At 33.8% G+C, this 20,883-nt stretch overlaps 1 protein-coding gene across 10 annotated transcripts in view; it reads right to left on the bottom strand.

The window, feature by feature from the left end:
* gig (TSC complex subunit tuberin) overlaps nt 1–20,883 on the bottom strand; it is an 82,176-nt gene that overhangs the window by 44,204 nt on the left and 17,089 nt on the right. For all 10 annotated transcript variants that reach the window (XM_076489270.1, XM_076489261.1, XM_076489262.1 and 7 more), the window contains exons 4-14: nt 20,614–20,724; nt 18,843–18,922; nt 17,372–17,436; nt 16,964–17,096; nt 15,014–15,062; nt 14,308–14,433; nt 9,199–9,272; nt 5,133–5,259; nt 3,787–3,930; nt 2,857–3,006; nt 120–223 (exon numbers count right to left, since the gene is read on the bottom strand). In XM_076489270.1, the coding sequence (XP_076345385.1) occupies nt 120–223; nt 2,857–3,006; nt 3,787–3,930; nt 5,133–5,259; nt 9,199–9,272; nt 14,308–14,433; nt 15,014–15,062; nt 16,964–17,096; nt 17,372–17,436; nt 18,843–18,922; nt 20,614–20,724 (1,163 nt within the window). The remainder of the gene's footprint in view (nt 1–119; nt 224–2,856; nt 3,007–3,786; nt 3,931–5,132; nt 5,260–9,198; nt 9,273–14,307; nt 14,434–15,013; nt 15,063–16,963; nt 17,097–17,371; nt 17,437–18,842; nt 18,923–20,613; nt 20,725–20,883) is intronic.

Genomic DNA, 20,883 nt, shown 5'->3' with positions numbered 1-20,883 from the left:
TAACACCAACATGGCTGTTGACTGAAATTATAACTAAGTAATCTTTATCATCAGACTCTTTTACAAAAATATTTAAAGAACTTTTAGGAAAACAATGAAAGTAAAACTTGCAAACTCACTTAAAAAACTTTTCCATTAAAAGATTGAGAGAAGGAATCCACTGTTCTTTGGTTGGATAGATCTCCTGAGCTCTGTACTGAACCAGACGCAAGACAGAAGGTTCCTTTAACAATTAAAAGTATTTAATGTCATAGAAAACAAAGAAAGCACAAAGCTTTGACTAGTTAACAGAGTATTGATCCATTCCTACTTGAAAGTTAAACCTGTAGGGAAAAACACCAAGCAGAAATTATAAAGTATTAATTAAATTTGCTACCAACAGTAATGAAATCACTTCTGTATTGAACTACCCATTGCCACTAAACAAGAACAGTAGTTAATAAACTGAATTGAACTCTATCCAGAATGGTTTTACAATTTCCAATTACATAAAATGATCTATAAGACCCAGTATTGTATGTATAGTTCTAAGATTGCTCATGTTCCATCATTAGACACGACAGCAACGTTATTAAAGCTGAATCCAGAAAAACATGGATATCTAACACTGTTGTTCACATAGTATCATCAGGACGATATAACTATGGCATTATGAAAACTGCCTGAAAGTTTCCAAAATTATTTCAACTCAATGGGCATGGAATCAGTGTATTGAAGTAACACTCACTATAATCATGAATTTACGTATTTGTACACAAGATATGTGAAGCTTGTAGTCAACACCATGTGTCCCCTGTATATAAAACATCAAGTGTTATAAAAGTATTTATACACAAGATATGTCAACACGTGTCCCCTGTATATAAAACATTAGGTGTTATAACAGTATTTCTACACAAGATATGTAAAGCTTGTAGTCAAACAGCACACGTCCCCTGTATATAAAACATTAAGTGTTATAACAGTATTTGTACACAAGATATGTCAAGCTTGTAGTCAAACAGCACACGTCCCCTGTATATAAAACATTAAGTGTTATAACAGTATTTGTACAAGATATGTCAAGCTTGTAGTCAAACAGCACACGTCCCCTGTATATAAAACATTAAGTGTTATAACAGTATTTGTACACAAGATATGTCAAGCTTGTAGTCAAACAGCACACGTCCCCTGTATATAAAACATTAAGTGTTATAACAGTATTTGTACAAGATATGTAAAGCTTGTAGTCAAACAGCACACGTCCCCTGTATATAAAACATTAAGTGTTATAACAGTATTTGTACACAAGATATGTCAAGCTTGTAGTCAAACAGCACACGTCCCCTGTATATAAAACATTAAGTGTTATAACAGTATTTGTACAAGATATGTCAAGCTTGTAGTCAACACCATTTTCTCTACTTTAATGCAACCTGTTATGTCATCAGCAGTTTAGAGCAACAGAGTAGGTTAGAATGGTATTAGGGGTACTGGAAAGTAATGTAGTTTCTATTATCTTAAATTTAAACATCTCTAGTTAGATGTTTTCATTTCTTTTCTTGTGAATTTGATTTAACAAACAAGAGAATCTTCCTTCTTCATCAATTTTCTGTTAATAAAAACAGTTTTTCTCTAATCAGGTAAAATAACAGATCACATTCTTAACAAGAATTATGTTTTACACTGCATGATCGACAAATTTCATAAAGGTAACAAGACAATGGAAATAACCAAAAACATTTGAGTGTTAACAAGTGCCAAGAGTGGTTGAGAATGTTTAGATCAGTTGATTTTAATCTCTCAGACTGCCGTTGTTTACAGAGACCAATAGAGCTGGACAACGAATTCTGAGGTCAGAGATTGAAACACTCTCATCAAACCACCCTACAATTGTCAGAAAAACTTCTTGGTCTAGCATTAAAAACACCTTAAACAAATAAAGTTCAACAGAGAATGAGTTTGAATACCACACAAACTGTCAGAGGACAACAAAGTCCAACTAATAACAATTTTAAATTAATTTTTAAGCAGACATGAGGAAGAACCATTACTTCATCAGATTGTTACAGGAGATGACAAATGGTTTCTTAATTATATATTCAACACAAAACACAAGAATCAGTGGCTTAGCCCTGGCCTGAACCCATTTCTAACAAAACAACCAGGTCTACACCCACCCGGCCCTGTTGTTCATTTGGGTAGGACAGAATTAGCATAATTCATCCTGAGCTATTAAAATCAAATCAGACTATAATGGCAGACATTTATTGTCCACAATTAGACCATTTGCAATGGGCTCTCACTGAAAAATGCCCAGCAGTGATCAAAAGAAAAGGGTTCATTCTGCAGCATGACCCAGAACAAGATAGGAAATTCTGATTAAACAGTCCTGCCTCAACCTTCATACTCTCACCAGGTTGTACCTTCAAATTATCATTTGAATAAAGCATTAAAGATCTATAAACCATTTTCAGTGACAAAACCTTCAGAAATATTGACGGTATCAAACTTCTCTGTCTCAATGTAAGCTTCCTTCTATTACTAAGGAACTGAAAGATGGCACAGTACCATTAATAATAATCAAAATTATGTAATTGACTGAAAAATACTAATTTATTGTATAAAAAAAACAATTTTTCTTTTAGTATCCCTAATATCTGAACAAGAACTAGGTAGGCTCACTTTGAACTCCTCACTCATGCACATAAGTGTGTGTGTTTTCTTATAGCAAAGCCACTTTGAGCCATCTGCTGAGTCCACCGAGGGAAATCGAACCCCTGATTTTAGCGTTATAAATCTATAGACATACTGTTATACCAGCATGGGACCATGCATATGGTATTTATTTAAATACTACTATGAACCAAAACTTACTGGCCGTGACATAGAGCATTTTTCCACAATGTCAAATAACCTCTCAACTGAGCCATTAAAGCTACCAGATTCATGAAGCTGCTCCACTGTACTTATCAAGTTGTGTAGAGTTGTGACACAGTTGGAGGGTGGGAAGCTAGGCCTTGAAACCTAAATAACAACAACAATAACATAGAAATGTACATATATGTAATAACTTACTTTAATGAACAGTTGGTATAGATTTTACATTAACTGTGGCAATTTTAAAAATATGTCTGGATTAAAATTACACTCAAGATTATCTGACATCATTTACTTAATGTGTGGATTTATAACTATTGAAAACCTGAGCTGTCTCATCAATATGAAGTAGCATTAGAATTATGTCCAATTATGTTCTCTCTTCTGATACATTTGAGGTTGTTCATTGAATGCAGTTCTAATTAATAGTTTACAATTTACTTAAAATATTTCACTTCTACTCTAAAACAATAGAAAAGTTGTTGAAACACTATTTTCATGTATGTATTACTATTATTGGTTTCTGCAAGATGTTCCATGAAAGTCCTATTTTTTTACCCAAATGGTAATGGAAAGATTTAGGGTAATATGGTTCATCCATCAACACAACTGCCTTTAAAATTTTAAATCATCTTTGTTACTTAGGTTAAAATGAAACATTCTTAACACATAATACTGATAACTTGATGTTTTATATCAGGTTTAACTTTCCTTAAATCACAACTTTACAAATTACCAACATCAATTTCTCTTGTGTCCATATCTTTTGTTATTAGTGACCTGTTTGTTTTAGGTGAAATGAGAAACTATCACACAAACCTAATTACTGTACACTTAATATCATGCTTGATTTTACATAAGAAAGCTTGTGTACCAGCAAATGTAATTACAGCATATGTAATATGAAAATAAGTTTCTTTATCTTACCTCTGGGAGAGCTGCAAGTTTTTCTATTATGTTTAAGATGAGATTCCAGGAAACCACATGAAGATCGCTGTTGTACTTTTGGACTAAACGATGAATGGCCAACACTACCTCATAAGCAACAACATTGTGTTCACAATCAAGAGCCTGTGAAACATTGTGAAATCACAGAATGAAACAGCAATTTTTCTAACTTAAAATAAACTTTTGACAATGTTGCTATAAGAGTTGACAATGTTTAGTGCAATATACTGAAACATTTCAAGGACAGTTTCTCACACAATGAAACTGTTTTTTTGTTATAAGTATAATTTAATTCCACATTATGCAAAACATAACACTAAAATAAACTGATTAAGGATAAAAAAAAGTTTTAAGTCCCAGAGGAAGGAGAAAAATAAAGAATGAAAATAAATTTCAATTAATATATATGTAAAAACGGCTCATTTGGGTTGAGAAAATTTTTTACGTAGAGAAGCGAACAACGTTTCAACCTTCTTCGGTCATCGTCAGGTTCACAAAGTTTAATTAAATATACATTTTTATTAAAGATGGGAAAAACAATTAAAACAATAGATGACTTTTGGTAATATCTTGGAAAGCTCTAGGAAACAAATTATTTAATAAACCAATATTATACTTAGACTTTCTGTAACAGATGAAACAAGCAATTTACACTGGAATATCCTATGAATACACAAACACTAGTTTTTATGGCTTTTCTTTAGTTTTAATACTAACTTAATCAACCATAATATTGCTTATATCAAAATAAAAACATACAACAGTATTAAAAATAGAACTTATTTGATCTTATCAATATATATTTACTACCAAGACAAGCCATCCTGAAACATGGGATGCCTCTCACGCACCTGAAGTCTTAATGGAGAGCTTGTCTGATTTTATGGTTCTTACCTATAATCATTTTTACAGTATTACCAGAAACTACAATCTCAACTGTGCTTCTTACCTAGTATTTTTACAGTACTACTAGAAGCAACACTTCCAGACAGACTGATGTTCCTAAAGCATCTAAAACAACAATACATTTATTGTACTGAATTTAACTTCCCAGAACAAGAGGAATTGCATCGTATTTAATGGCATGACAGTTAGGAATGGAACCTAGTTGGCCGCATCTTCTCCCTTACTGGTGTATGTTGGTTGGTTATAATCTGACATAGTTGAAAATAAAAAAACCCTTCTTTCTTCACCCTCCCATCAACAGTCACAAGTCATCCTGATGAGTCCTCTTCAGGTTTTGAAGGACATGTGACTATATTAGATAGTCTTTCACAACATGCCATTAAAACATTCACAGATATATAAAGTCATGACCCACACACCTTTAGAAAGCTGGGAAGGACTGCTGTGGGTGTGTGCTTCAGTGATGGCACCTTCTTAGTCCCCCACAGTGACATCCCAATAAAAAAGACTGCACCTCGCAAAAGACCATGATTCATCTGGTTTTGTCTATTAAAAGAAGGTAAAAATTAAAATTTATTTCTTCTCAAATAACTTAATTTGTCTTCAGATAAATAATGTTTCTGTAAAACTTAATTCAATCCTTAAATACACAGAAAAACGTTTATCCAAAGAACCAGTTTAACTGCACAAGTAAAACGTGGAAAGAAATGGTTATTATAATTGTAAATAGAATAACCCAAATTCACTAAACAGTGGGACCTATGATCAGAAAGAGTCAAATGAAATAGTTTTAAATAAATTACTCATGAAAGGTTTATTTCAAAATTTTTGTACAATGTAAAACAAAAGTCTAGAAGAGCATAGCCTTCCATTATATACTGGAAAGAAAACAGTCAGTCAATAGCACCAATTATTAGTTTTAGTGTTGCCTATCAAACAGAAGATTTGACCATTGTTCTTCCGGTATATCCACAGTCCCAAAATGCATAGCATGTTTCACATGTTAAGATGTCACTAACAAGTCTGCTGAACACTAGAAATGGATACATTTTGTGAGAAAATAATACAATAAATCTGTCAAATTAGGAGAAAATTAATGCATTACCACTGTACACCTAATACTTTTCTAATTGTGTGTTATGTTTCATAGCACCTAATGTCACTATCACCATATTTCATATCAAACAAATAAAACCATTTTGGCATGATTATTTCTAAATGAATGTAGTTTCAGATAAATAAAATATTTAATTTTGATTTTTTTCTATTTCTAATATAAAAAAATTCTTACTGAACCTTTTAGCACCGAGCAAATTTTTTCAAATTTCTTTCTACATAGGTACTGTTTTACATTCATTATTTAAAGGTGAATTTTCAACACATTTAATAATTGCCTTAGAAACTACACTTTGGTTAGGTATAATTCCTGTGTGGTTACCATATTTCTAAACACTTTAGTTTTTGAGTAAAAAAACGAAACAAAATATGCAGGTCCTCGAACTCAAGTTCCTCTCGGTCATTCAGCTGTTTCCGAGACGTTTTACAACTATGACGTAATAGTTGCCAAACTCGCTTCGTTGCGCACTGACCATTTTGTTCCTTTCAGTGCTGGTGTTTTATGTAAATCTATCGGTGCTTTTTTTGGATTACATACTTTGTGACCCTATTTTTTGTCTTGATATTGCTACTTTATGTTTGTTTTATGATAACATGGTTTACTCTGTTGCTTATGGTTGTAAAAACGGTTTGGCATGGGGCAAAAGCTTCTTTTCATTTCCGTGCAAGGAGAAGGAATCGGCAAGGTGGCGACAGTTGGTGCGGATGGTCAATAGGAAGAACTGGACTCCTTCACACCATCCAAAGCTTTGTTGAGATCACTTTGAACGCTCATGTTTTGTGTCAGATCCCACTGTTTCGAATTCCGTGGGTTTCAAGTCAGGCAGGTTGAGACTGAAAAAACCATCGGCAGTAGACAGGATCGTCCCCACCATCTTTCCTCGTGTAGAGCTGAGGACTGATCTCAGCCTGCAGTGCACAGGTTCCACCCCTCTGAAGCCATCCCTTGCCATCACAAAAAGAACAAACTTAGAAGTATGTGTGCAGTATAAAGCGATAAACAATAACTAGTATTATATAATAATTTAAAAAGTACAAGTTTTTGAAGAATGTAACTAGACATACACATTTCACACTCAAGAGTGTGTTTTGCATTTGTGGCACCTGAAAGTCAGTGAAACCTTGATTTCCTAGTAGTGGACAAATCTATCCCAAATAGAGTATAATCCAAGTTTAAAAGCTGGCAGATCATTCTGAAGATGTTTTTGTATCATTTTTAAATATAGAAAAGTTTGAAGAATTCCATTTTTCAAATTTAACATTTCAAGATAAATTAATTATTCAGACTGCTACATCTAGTTTGATTTTATAGACATATTTATGACGTGTAATTGAAAATCATTTTGTTACGAGTCATAAATACCCGGTACAATGATTGTGGAAGGACCGAGTATTAGTTACCATAGTCGGCAAAGTATAAACAAATAAAACCCAGTCTGTGATACCAATAATTTATAAACACCAGACAGGTTTCAAGATGCTAAAATTACACGTGAAATAATACAGACCATATTTGTTGTCATAACTTAGGCTTACCATTCTTCCACTAGAGGTATGACCGACTCGCAACCGGCCTGGGCGCTATCAATATCACTCACAGTTCTGCTACTCTCACTCGTAGAACTGTCCTCATCACTAGACCTTGTCAGATCTGTATCAAAAGTAACTGTTCTAGGTTCATTCAGAGTAGGTTTGAATTGATATGGTGCTACTTGACACTGTTCAGAACACAAAGTCAAAACAGACTCCGCCTCCGTTTCTCCGTATACACTGGCCATGTTTATTTACATTCAACGCACTGGCATTGGCAGTTTGTTTGGCAACTATTACATCACAGTACCCTTCCTAGCGGGAAACGTAAAAACTAAAATGTTCGGATTGCCCCTCAGAAAGGGCTCTTTCTGCACCAAGTTCTATTTTCATTTATTGGCACATATTTTTTTAAAAAATGTGAACCTGCAAAATCAATCAGTATGAGTAGTTCATTTGACTACAAAGTTTTCTTTTTTCTGTAAAATTCACCTTTAAAGCACTTTACTAACTATATATATGAAAGAAATTAATGCTGTAATGTATATTATAATTTTAATGTTTATGTTACACAAGTTTCAATTAATTTGTTTCAAAACGAACCTTCAGGCTGCAGTTTGAGTCACATGATCAAAGTACTATCAAAAATAAAATATTCAGTCGCAGTTTAGTCTTAGCCACATAAGTTGGCAATGTATGCAAATGTGTGGATGCTAAGTAAACGTGTCTCACCTATTAGACACGTGGTACTGTAACTACTTTGTTTGTGAAGCATATATAAATATTTAAACTGTTAACAGGTGCCATGCTCAACTTCTATACTTTGCCTTAAGATTTACAATGTATATGTAGTTATTCGATACAAATGTATTTAGTCGTTTGAAAGGGATCAGTTGACACCATATTACATTAATTGTTAATTTCAAATTGGCACACAGTTTTTGTGTTAAAGTAAATGTGAGTACTGTTTGTATTATACTAGATCAACTGCAGCATTTGGTTTCTTACCTAAATATACTACAGTTAAAAAGACAGTTAATTTTTGTTTAGGTTTTACTTTTATATTCTAGTTAGTTATGTATTAAGTGTGTTTTAATTGAACAAATTTGAATGGTTTAAGGATTTTTACAAGTTCAACTTGCTTCTTGGATTATGAAAGTTATAAACAAGATGGTTTGTAAAAGTGCCATCTCATTTCTATATGGAGAGAGAGAGTACATGAAGTACCATCATAACTGCCCATGAGCATCAGTTCATGTATCAACAAAAATGATAAAATACAGAATTAGAAAGGAAAATTGAAAATAAAGAATAAATGAATAGGTGAAGTGAAATTACTCATACAAGAAGAATACAACTATTCTTGTGGATTTCTACAGAGTTGAAATAATGTATGTATTTTAATTTGCTGATATTAAACATTTTTTTTCAGTGTATGTTGATAATAGTAATATAATAGAAAAAATAGAAAAATAAAATAGGAAAACCTTAATTCATTTACGAGATTCTAGAAATTAAGCAAATGAAATGTAAAAACATTAAGGTAAAAATATTATATTTATACTTCAAATAAAAATCAGCTTGCAGGTGAGCTATTCAGAGTCCAAGTGCAAACAAGTACATGAAATAATGAAACTGTTACAGCAAATAGTAGACAAAATAAAAAATAATTGATTTTTCCAAAAATACATAATTTTAGGAACATTCTTGTCAAGTTTCAAACTGTTTCATCCACTATAATAGCAGTAAATGTTATATCCTTACAGTTTCAGAACCAAGTAGTTGTGGTGTTACCAACATAACAAGGTTCATGTTGTTAAAAATAATTCTTTGACTTACCGGTCCTGTAGTATCTTACACATGGTACAAATTGTTCCATGCCCAAGGTGAGTTCCCAAAAGATTACGCATCAACTGCAAAGAAATGGAACATTAATTTTTTTTCTTGAAGAAATGGTTCCTTTAAAAATAATTAGACATTCATAAATCCCAAAATGTGCCAGCAGGTAACTTATCGACAGTCGATACATTTTTACAGAAAGCATTCTTTCTGTTTTGTTCAACTATACACTGTTCTTCACACTGTCTGTACTCCTATTTAAGGTTTAATAACTGGACATAACAAGAATTGGTTGGTTGGTTAATTTAGTGTTTTATGGCACAAAGCAGCTAGGCTATCTGCAAACGTCCAGTAAAAAGATAAATTAAATGTAGTAAAATACATAAAAGGAAATGAAGGTAAAACAAAACAACAATGAAAAACAGAAAAAGCATAAAACCAATGTTGACACCTTGTCTACAATGTTAAGAGAGAAAGCAGAGTAAGAAAAGTTGTAAAGGACTTACTCTAGCAAAATGGTAATGATCATAACCCGCCAGGAAGACTAACAGGTAAGTACAAAAAACCACCATCAGTCACCTGAAGTTGGCAGCCTTTCCAGTCCTGGTTCCAGGTTATGTGTCATGACAGCCATTATCAAAAAGTAAAGTAATAAAAGTTTAAATTGACATGTAGCAAAATCGTAATAACTCACCAGGACGACTAACGGGTAGTTCAAACAAACAGTTCAAACAGCAGCGTTAGTCATCTGAAGTTGGCCTTTCCAGTCCTGGTGTCGAATTATTTAATGTTCTGGCCATTCTCCAATTTCAAATTGAACTAGAGAGACTGAGACTCTTAAAAGGGAACCACAATTAAAAAGGTGTAATGAATAAATATCAAACACTTAAATGAGATTAAAAACATTAATGGCCATTAAAAAACTAAAAACTTTATCAAGGTGGACAGTGTCACTGTCACCAATAACACTGTCCAATGTTACGGACAAACCCTGGGACAGAACATGTTTAAAATAGTGCCGTCGTTGAGAGACGTAACAATGGCAAGAAAGTAAAATGTTGCTTACAGTGATTTGAGTGTTACACAAACTACACACTGATGCAACAGTTCCAGATAAAAGAAAATGATGAGTTAAAAAACTGTGACCAATGAGTAATGGCCAGTCGGTTTTGAATATCAGCAAGAACAGAGTGTGAGCAACATGAAGCGATTCCAGGGCCAGGAAAGAACTAAGTGAGTCAGTATAAATAGTGCAGTTGAAGTACTGCTTAGCTTCAATATAATCCAGGGCAAGAGATATGGCGTACAGTTCAGCAGTGAACACAGAAGCTGTAGAGAGGATTCTGCGTGCAACCACCGAACTGCAACAAACCATGGCAGAGCCCACAGAATTACCTGATTTGGAACCAATCGTATAAATTGGGATGGAATGATTGTTTGAAAGATGTTCAATAAATAAAAGATGGTACTTCCAATTGGGAGTATCTGCCTTTCTCAGATGACTTAAAGAAAGGTCACTTTGTGTACTGTAATAAGCCATGGTGGGATGGGCTGACCAGTGGATTCTGCAATGTTATCCAAGGACAGACCCAATTCATCCAATTACACCTGGATGCGAAGGCCAAAAGGAGCAATGGCAGATCGTCTGTTCTGAAAATGTAAGACCCACTGAGGAAGAAAAACACATCCCTAGGTGGGATGCTTTGGTAAAGAACGAAGTTTCGAAGAATATAGTAAAGACAGTTGCAAACAGCAAAGGTGCAGAGAAGGTTCATGAGATTCTACGTGAACTGGAGAGGTGCGGAAAGCCCCAGTGCAGTGTCGAAGTCCTTCATGATGAATGGGGTCCAGCATCTTTAAGGCTCAGGGTCTGGCAGAGCCATAGACCATTGATCCATAGTTGAGTTTCGATCGAATAAGAGCAGGATATATCTTTAACATAGAACATTGATCCTCTCCCCAACTGGTGGTAGAGAGGACACGAAGGATGTTCAGTGCTCTTGTGCATTTGACTCATAGCTGGTTTAAATGTGGTATAAAGGTCAGCTGACACGAGATGTGAAAGTCATCAACATAGACCCCGTTTGCAACAGTGAGAGAGAGTTGTTCAGTGATGACATTTATCTTTATACTGAAAAGTGTGATACTCAAAACACAGCCCTGAGGAACCCCAAGTTCCTGTAGAAAAGAACGAGAAAGTGTCGAATTCACACGAACTTGGAATCTCCTTTCCATTAAAAAAATTTTTAATAAACATGGGTAAATGGCCACGTAACCCATATATATGGAGGTCTCGCAAAATGCCATACCTCCATGTTGTGTCATAAGCCTTCTCAATGTCAAAGAATATTGATACAAGATGTTGTCATTTGAGAAAGGATTCTCTGATTTATGTTTCAATTAGGTGGTCCGTGGTGGAGTACTCTCGTCGGAACCCACACTGGATGGGTGAGAGAAGATTGTTTGATTTGAGGAACCAAACAAGACGAGCATTAACCATCCTCTCTAAGGTCTTACAGAGACAGCTCGTCAAAGCAACTAGCCGGTAGTATGAAGGAATCTTAGGATCTTTCCCAAGCTTAGAGAAAGGTAAGATAATAGCCTGGCACCAGGCATTAAGAAAAACATTCTCCTGCCACATCCAATTAAAAACAATTAGAAGAATATCAAGAGAAGCAGGTGACAGATAGTGCAGCATGTCATAGTGTACATCATCAGGTCCAACAGATGTACTGCCTGACCGATAAAGGGCCATTTTCAGTTCCACCAGTGAAAAGGGATGATTATAGTTAAAGAGATAGTCAGTTTGAAAGGAAAGAGGTGAACACTCTGCCCGAGTCTTGATGGCCAAGAAAGTGGAGGAACAAGCAGAAGCGCTAGATACCCGCCAAAAGCTTTCACCTGGAGTATCATTGATGCTCCGGACATCAGCTACCTCTTGGCCATCAGAGAGTAAGGTCGAGAGGAGGACAGAATTGTAGTGCCCACTGACCTATCAAATCCTGTCCCATATGACCTTGGAACTGGTGGTAGAAGATATGATAGTTGTGAACTTAATCCAAGATTCCTTCTGGCATTGACGTCTTACCCACCAAGCATGTGGAAAGCAATGCTGTTCAAAAGTGTGGGATATCTACGGAAAGTATCCTAGGCTCGTTTTTGAGCTTTCCGTGCTATGTGGCAGGCAGGATTCCACCACGAACGAGGATATCGTGGAAAACGTGTCAAGGTTTTAGGAATACACTGAGCAGCTGCTTGTATAACACAGTCAGTTACCGCTGCCACACAGTCATCTATTGATGGCTGACTCACAATGGCAGGATCAAGTTCTGCGAAAGCAGTGAAAGTGGACCAGTCTGCCTGATCCAGCTTCCACCGGGGCATGCGCGTAGGGTGGCATCGACCACGGCCAGTCTCTCTCAAAAGTATAGGAAAATGATCACATCTTTGAGTGGCCAAACCTCTGACATTGGAAACAGAGAGGGTTTGGAATGTATGGCCGTACCTTGCAATTTAGATAACCTGCCTTGGTGGCAGGTGCACATGGTGATGTAAATGTCAAAATGAGGATATCTGTCGGCAGTGTAACTCCATCTTTGCGAGTGGAGATGCGCCTCACTGTAGAAACTCTTCGAGTGGAAAGACCAGCGAGAATCTCTGACTCGGGGACGTTCTTCAAATCCCTTTCAACAATAACTCCTTGTGATGAATTCAAGGTAGCATGAGGGGCAACCTCAATAGGTACATCCCCAATTGCCTTTGAATTTAACAAGAGTTCATTGATTGGGATGTGAATGTTTCAACCAATATGTCTCCAGATCAAAGCTTCTTTTCTGACTTTGGAGAGCCAGCAAGTCCCTCTAGTCCCTTCTGAATAAAAAAGGGGGACATTTGCCCTAAAGTTTTTTCTGAAAGAGAATGTAATATAAGTAAATGAGGTACGTGTGTAACAGATGTTGAAGATTGCTGCTCAGAGTTTCAAGACGTGGTCATTTACTTATTGACTGTTTTTTCACTATCTTATTTAAATTTTTCTTAGGAAGATCCATAGGAAAAAAGGAAAATTTCAGTACCCACTGACCCCACCCACCATGGAGCCCTATGAGGGGATGCACTACAATGTCATGCAAAGACATTGCAGCAACACCAGGGTTTCATGAGCACTATACCCAAACACCAGCATCAGACACAATGTCCACAACACCCGTTAAGAACTTCCAACACTGGTACTTGGTTAACTCTAGCCCAAATGGACCACTGACTGACCCAAGGGGAGCCACCCAAAGGCTGCCCATCTACAGGAATTCAAGGACAAAATGGTGTGCTAGGGTCAGACCCCTCAACCACCAGGATCCTCTCCTCCCCTTCACGGGTCGCCATGCACAGCAAACACAGGAAGTAACCAGAAAGAACAGGACCTTCCCTGGGAGGTCCCCTCACCACGTACAGGAATCCACACCGAGGAGTCCTGTAACAAGGAAGTTTTAACACTTGATTATTGCTTGAAATGTCAGCAACATGAGTAAGGTGATTAGAGCTTCAAAAAGTTTCTATTTACTGAAATAATTTATTTAAAAAAGTTATTTTATTCCCTTTAACTGAAACAGTCACTTTCAATTATTTTTTGTGCTTACAAAATACTTAAAAGTTGGTGGGTTCAAATGGCTAGAATATTTACAAATTGGTGGGTTCAACTAGCCAGAGTATTAGGCTGTTCTAATGAATAAACGCTTTATCAAGAGAAACAAAATGTTGATGGTGGATCCTTGTTCAGAGTAAAACATCTTAGCAGTACCTAAATTTTCTGAGTATTTAGAAATAAACCTTTCCTTCCTACTTCACCAACATGAGCAATAATCTTTAGTTGTAGTAGACTTATGGAAGTCACTGTACAGGCATTAGTGTCTATTAAAAATATGACTCAAGTTCAAAATGAAGCAAAATACACAAGTCCAAAAATCTATTGTTCTGTACAGGTTCAGTGCTGGCGAAAACTACCTTCGCAGACTTGTGTACCCTACATGAAATTCTCAATACTTACACCCCATTTTCTTCTATTAAAGAGCATTTATATACTCTACAAATTAGATTTCATAATAGAATACTCACCTTCCAAGATGTCTGGCTGAACTTTTCTACATTGACAATACAACAAAGTGTTGTTACAAAGTGAGGGAGTGTGTTAGACGGCAAGTAGCTGTAACAGATCACGGCATCCAGTACGTCTAAACAGAGCTGGTAACACACAAAGGAAACTTTAAATATTTTTGTAAAACTTTTCAGACTGAAAATATTATCATACATATTACTGAGTGAGTAACCTTATGGTGTATTGAATATAACAGACAATGAAAATATTCACATTAAACATATACCATATGGAGATAAAGGATATAAAACATAACATACACATGAATCAAGCCCACTGCTTCAAATATGATCAGTTTTCAGTTTCAGCCTAGCTTTATGTTACTGACAGTTTAATAAAGAAGAATGTACCAATAGAAACAAACCTTTCCACCAAAATTTAAAAACACAACAACAAACAAATCTCGTAGCCAACTCTTAAAGAAATATTAGACTATGGCTAAATGACAAATTATCTTCCACAAATATTCACACCCATCACTTCAAGAGGTTTATTTCATTCAGACATTTAATGACAAGTAAGAAAAACCAGTTTTCAAATACACTGACTCTCATGATTTATCACAAAGAAATTAAAGTTCTTTTTGTTATAGAAACTGACATTCTGTAAAACTTTACCATTTATTTGACTTGTAAAAATATACTAATGAAAATTTCACTCGCTAACCTGTACTACTTCTTCAGAATTGGTCCGACAGCACAAAGTGCAAGAATGCCTGAAAGACAAGAAAGACTTCAACACAAATTAAATCTTTTCAGAAAACAACAAAATACAGATACATAACAAAGCATTATGAAAATTTCAAATAACAATTTTTCATAGTTCCAGCAACCTATTTTGTCTTCTTTCTGATATTCACTATTTTAAATCAAGTTTTGGTGCCTTGTACACACCTCAAAACACCTAACACTTTTCTAAAGGGTGGATTTATGACTATTTCCAAAACATGTATCATCAGTTGACAGCCTATCATCAACATATCCTTTCTGGTGGTTTTCTTATTCTGTTGGTTAAATTTATGGTACAGATAAGCATAAGTCAAAAAATTTCAAGCCTATGAATTGCAAATAAGACAAAAATAAATCTTTTGCTTCACTACTCTCACTACAGGCTTGGCCACATCATCTGAGTTTGTAACCCCAAACTGACCTTTATAGTTTAACATACTATAACTTCTAATGTGTTTTGTGTATGTTCACAAACTTTCACAAGCATACAGTAGGCATTGAGTTTGTTATGGATTAAAAAAAATACTTACAACTCTGTTGTTTTATTGTCCTATGAGCCATGTCTAACTAATATCCCCACCACACAAGTTGTAAATCACTCAGCAAGCAGGGTAACTTATGATACACCATTGAATTACCTAATTCATTGGCTACTTGTAACTTGATTGTAAACATACCTCATGAAGAATTATTATTGTTTATCTTACCCAACCTGAAAAGTTTCTAATCTTTAAATTTTAGTTATTTTTATAATAATAAATAAAGAATACATAGGAAATTCAAATGAAATATGGTACTGACCTGAGCCTTCTTTTTTAGATGTCAACAAAACCCTACTTTTATCTAAAAATACTGATAGTACTACTGCAATAAATAATGCACCACAATAGAGAAAAGAGCATATAAAAGCAAAAAAATCCTTCACTATCACAAGTTTTCTGGTTTTATAAGTGTGCAATAAGAATAGTTAAATTTCAGCTGAGCTTGTCAATGTTTTCTGGGAGAAATGAAGTTTCAACTGGAAATGAATAAAACAATTTTACGCACAGAAAACAATGTAATATAACATGCAATTTGACAGAATAAAACACTGGCTTTCTATTAAATATAAATAATAAAGAACAGAACATCAGAGAAATCTATTAGCAATTTGTGAAAGAAGGAATGCAAAAGATGGACATGTCAAGAGTGATCTGCTTTTCTAGGTTATAGTTCTATAACCAAACAGGACTGAAGGATATAAAAATTATGGTTGGTCCAAACAATGATGATATCATAAAGAGTAATTTACATTAAATTTTGTACTGATAGAAGGAGTCATAGTTAAATTACAGATGTATGAATATGTACAAAGTAAATATCACAATTCTCATACTAGGAGAAATTTATTTTCTAATATTGCTTCAAAAATTAGTAAATTAAAACTTGTATACTATTAAACTAGAAATTATGTAAATTTTGATAACAAATTTATCTATACACCATGAAAATAAAGTGCTTGAATTAAACTTTGAACATAAGTCAGTAAAATCTCTTGACACACACAAAAAGAGAAGTTGGTATGAAGATATATAATTTATTAAACGTGCCTAAGAAGAAACCAAACAATTCTCTTTTCCACTACTTTTCATATTCTTGATAAACAAACAGATATTTAAATGAATAAATGCATATATTTTCAGTTTGTTTAAAATACACCAAAGCTGGAATCAACAAAAGCACTTTTATATTTAAAGACTACATTATTTATGCTCTTTACACATCATAAGTTATTAGTTTGTGAAATATTCAGTAACCCCCAAAAAAATTTTTTTTAATAAGAATGTCACACTTAGTTTATTTGTTTTTCTTTACAAAACCCAAGCAATAAAAGTGTCAGACAACTTACTGAACAAGACCCGAGATGATATCTTGATCTAAGTAAGCTGCATTAAACTTAATAACATTGACCAACATGGGTAAAAACTCCGTAGATTTTCCAGCACTAATAACATCTGGCATCCACTCCAAAAGAAAAGGTCCTATTAAAAGTTAATTAAGTACCAATTATTATTATTCCACTGCTGAACTGTTTACCTAAAGTATTAGTAAATATTAAATCACTTGATTAATTATGAAAAAAACATTTATTTAAAATTATCAAACTGTGATGGCTTAAAAAAAATGTCAATAGATTTTCAAAACAATGTTTGTTGTAAAATAATTACATTATTCAAAGAACATTGGATAAGGTAGGTATATATTATACTTTCATTCCCAGCTAACCAAAGTATTTAATATATAGCTTTTAACTTACCTGTTTCTTCTTCAAAATACACTATAACTTTTCCACTCTCAGTGAGGGCTCGGAAAAGTTCCAGCCTAAAGATAGACAATTATCTTCCCATAAATAATCAAAGTATATATACGAAAAATTCAAAGTTTTAAACAGTTACACAAAAATGCTCAATAAAACAAAGTTCTTGAAACTAGGAAAGGTGCTTACATATAACATGAATAAAAATGGGTTTCTCACGCAGATAAACTTGACTATACTTTTAAAGTTGAGTTTTTCAACCCAAGTTTTCTCAATTTTGTATTAAAAAAAGTAACTTCATAAAGGTAAACCTTTGTTAGTTATAAATTTAAGCAGATGTGCCTTTTGTTAAGCTTGTAATAATCCATATGCTCAGCAACCATTCACCCTAATCATTCCAAAATGCCAAGTTTAATTCCAAAGTTCCACAATTTTCCACTGAATTAATACTTTAATTTTTAAACAGATTTTTTAAGTTATTTTATTTTGAAAATTGTGTATATGAAACAGCACTGCACACCAGCACCTCCCAGAAACAAATTTACAAATGCTAACAACATAAACTTCTTGGCAATATGACTTCAAAGTTTATTTCACCCCAATAATTTCTGAAAGATGTAACAGGCTAAACATTTATTTTTGTTACTTTCTATTTCTTACACTAAATCTAGTTTGCTATATATTAAAGTCCAAACAATATTACAAGTGTTGTTTTATTAAAATGAAACTAACAACAAAAGATCAGCTTTAATTTTACAGAGACAGAGGGAGTAATATAAAATTACTGTTTCTAACATGAAGTTTTTAGGTAATAAACCAAAGAAACTGATTACAAAAAATGGAACCACTATTTAGGAGTATCCTTACTCAGACTAGTCTTAAATTTGCAAACTGTAAATCAAGCAAGACATACAAAAATATATCACAAAAGTAAACATTCTAACCTTAATTTGATAGTTTAACAAATATTCTGACTTTAATTTAACAGTTTAATGTAACTAACATCACGCAGAACACAAATTGTAGAAATACCAAGTTGAGAAGACAAAAAAAACCTGAAGTAACAATTTTAAAATAGGCTTCAAATACAATGAAAGATAGAGAAAAAAAAAGGCCAATGTCCACCATTTTTATAACATCCAATCAAATTTTTTCTTAGAATATTAACTTTGTGATCAATTAAGTGCAATGAGTTTCATCTATCAGTATTTTGAGAAAAAAACATCCACCATGGGCAGAAAGAATGAGGATTGTTTTCAGTTTTCTTAACACAAGCATAAAAACTTTAGAAAAACAAACATTAAATTTGAGCTGCCAGGACAAGACAGAGGAAAGCCAGTAAAGAATACATGAATGAGAAAGAAAATGCAGAGAGTTGGCAGGGAAGAGAGATGACTGGAGGATGGCAACAGATGCCAAAAATGGCAGCCCGTGTTAAAGGGAAAAGTTGAAGATAAGAAATTTCACATGCCTCTGTGTTATGTCTTCTTTTTTCTGGTGGTTCTTAATCTTCTTAAAGAAGTATCCTCTCATAGTTGTCATTTTCTCATGCTTGTAAAAAGAATTAAAAATACATTTAATGATTAGATAGCATATACAAAGAATTTCTGTTTATCACCCTCTTCCTCTCCAAAAAAAAGAAAAAGAAACATTTCGAGCAGAGAAGTGCACAACGTAGAATGCATTCTTTTCTTAAAAATCAAACAAAAGTGTTGTATAAACATTAGTTGAAACATTTCAGTTGTACATGTTTTAAGACAGCTTTATATGTTAAGTTTCTTTGATTCATAAATTTAAATTTCCACTTTAGGGCATTAGTAAGATACTTCTTGAAATTAAATGCTACACAAAAAGCAAACGTTTTACACATGACCTATTTTACTATTATTTTGAGGTTCAACACCAGTGGAATAGTACTGCTATAAATACAACTATGAAATATTAGGTGCATTGCCCCATTCAACTAAGTATTAACTTGAAAATGACTTAACATCAGGCAGTAAAATCAAAAGAAAACATTAAAATGTCACAGAAGATTTGAGCTATCACTTTCTAGTTAATTTATTTACAGATACCTATCTTTTTTTCTAAGTTTGTTACTGCTTACACTGTTCATGGTGAACTTGCACATTTGTCCAAAAACAATGTTTTTGGAGCATAAAACTCCTGACTGAGAAGTCAATTTACTCTGACACAAAAAATTATTAGTTCCATAAAAAAACATCATTTTAAGTTTTGAATCCTACACACATTCTGAGTACTATTTCCCTTGTATATGGGAGTTAATACCCTCCACTTACTGAGAGGGGTGCAACTGCACTGATATATGTATGAAACAAAGATGTTAAACAATTATTAACATACACCATTTTTAGTGAAAATTTAAAAACTTCCTCAGGGGTACACCTATGTTCACACAGGTTTTAAATTCAATCCTTTTTTCTTTGTCCAAAAGTATGACTAACCCCCCCCCTTGTGAATTGTTCTCACCTGAGCTTGCACTCCTCTTTATGGACTTCTGTCATGCCTCCGAATAAACATTCCATATGATGTTTCAGGTTGTTGAATTATTTTTTAGGAAATATAAAAACAAGTAATTTTAAACTAACAATGTAAACAAATACTTGTTTTCCTGTACCCCAGAATAGATGGTCTGATTCTGACTAATGAAACTTAATGTTTGCTTAGAAAAATGTCAGCTTGAAATGCAAAACATTTCACTTATATAAAAGTTTCTTAAATTAGTTTGTTTTTCCATCACAAGAATTTTAAAACATCTTGTGAATGCCACAACTTTCTTGATGTATGGCTATAATTTAATTTTCCTCTCATATCGTGCATTAAATATTTCTTACCTAAAAGAAACGCATGAATATTCACAATATCTAATATTAGAAACTCATTTTTATACACTTGTACAACTACATAGCAATGTGTTGTCTGTCAATCAGTCAGTAGACACTAAAGTAACATCACATAACAGATGCTTAACAATGCAATTTGTACTGTCATAACATCAGTAAAACATGTGCATGCCAAGAATCATGAGAAGAATTGTATATTTTATAGGTTACAACACAGAAAACAAAATTACTGAACTTTAGTATTTCATTTTCATAACAAATAGTATAAAAAAGGTAATAAAAGGAAAAAATTAAGACAAAATTAAGGATAAATTTTAATCAATAATTATAACAACACAAACATTAATTCTGGTAATCAACAGTTAGCTACAGGAATACCTGTCCTTGAACAAGGCAGGAGTAGAAATGAAGAACTAGTTGACGTGCTTCAACTGATACAGATGGGTTTAGGAGATCCTCCGTTTTGGCTACAACAGCTTCAACAGCATTCTAGAAAATATTAAGCTATTCTAAGTAGCATAGATTATTGGACCCACATTTTAAGTACACATGTAAAAATCTTTTAACTGGCAGTGGTGGAAAACCAAGCTAATTTTTCTCACTCATTTCAGACATTCCAAAACCTTCAATACACAGCATTTTATACAT

The sequence above is a fragment of the Tachypleus tridentatus genome, chromosome 2 (genome assembly GCF_004210375.1).
Source record: "Tachypleus tridentatus isolate NWPU-2018 chromosome 2, ASM421037v1, whole genome shotgun sequence".
Classification (NCBI taxonomy): domain Eukaryota; kingdom Metazoa; phylum Arthropoda; class Merostomata; order Xiphosura; family Limulidae; genus Tachypleus; species Tachypleus tridentatus.
This window is presented reverse-complemented; position numbering and strand designations above follow the sequence as displayed.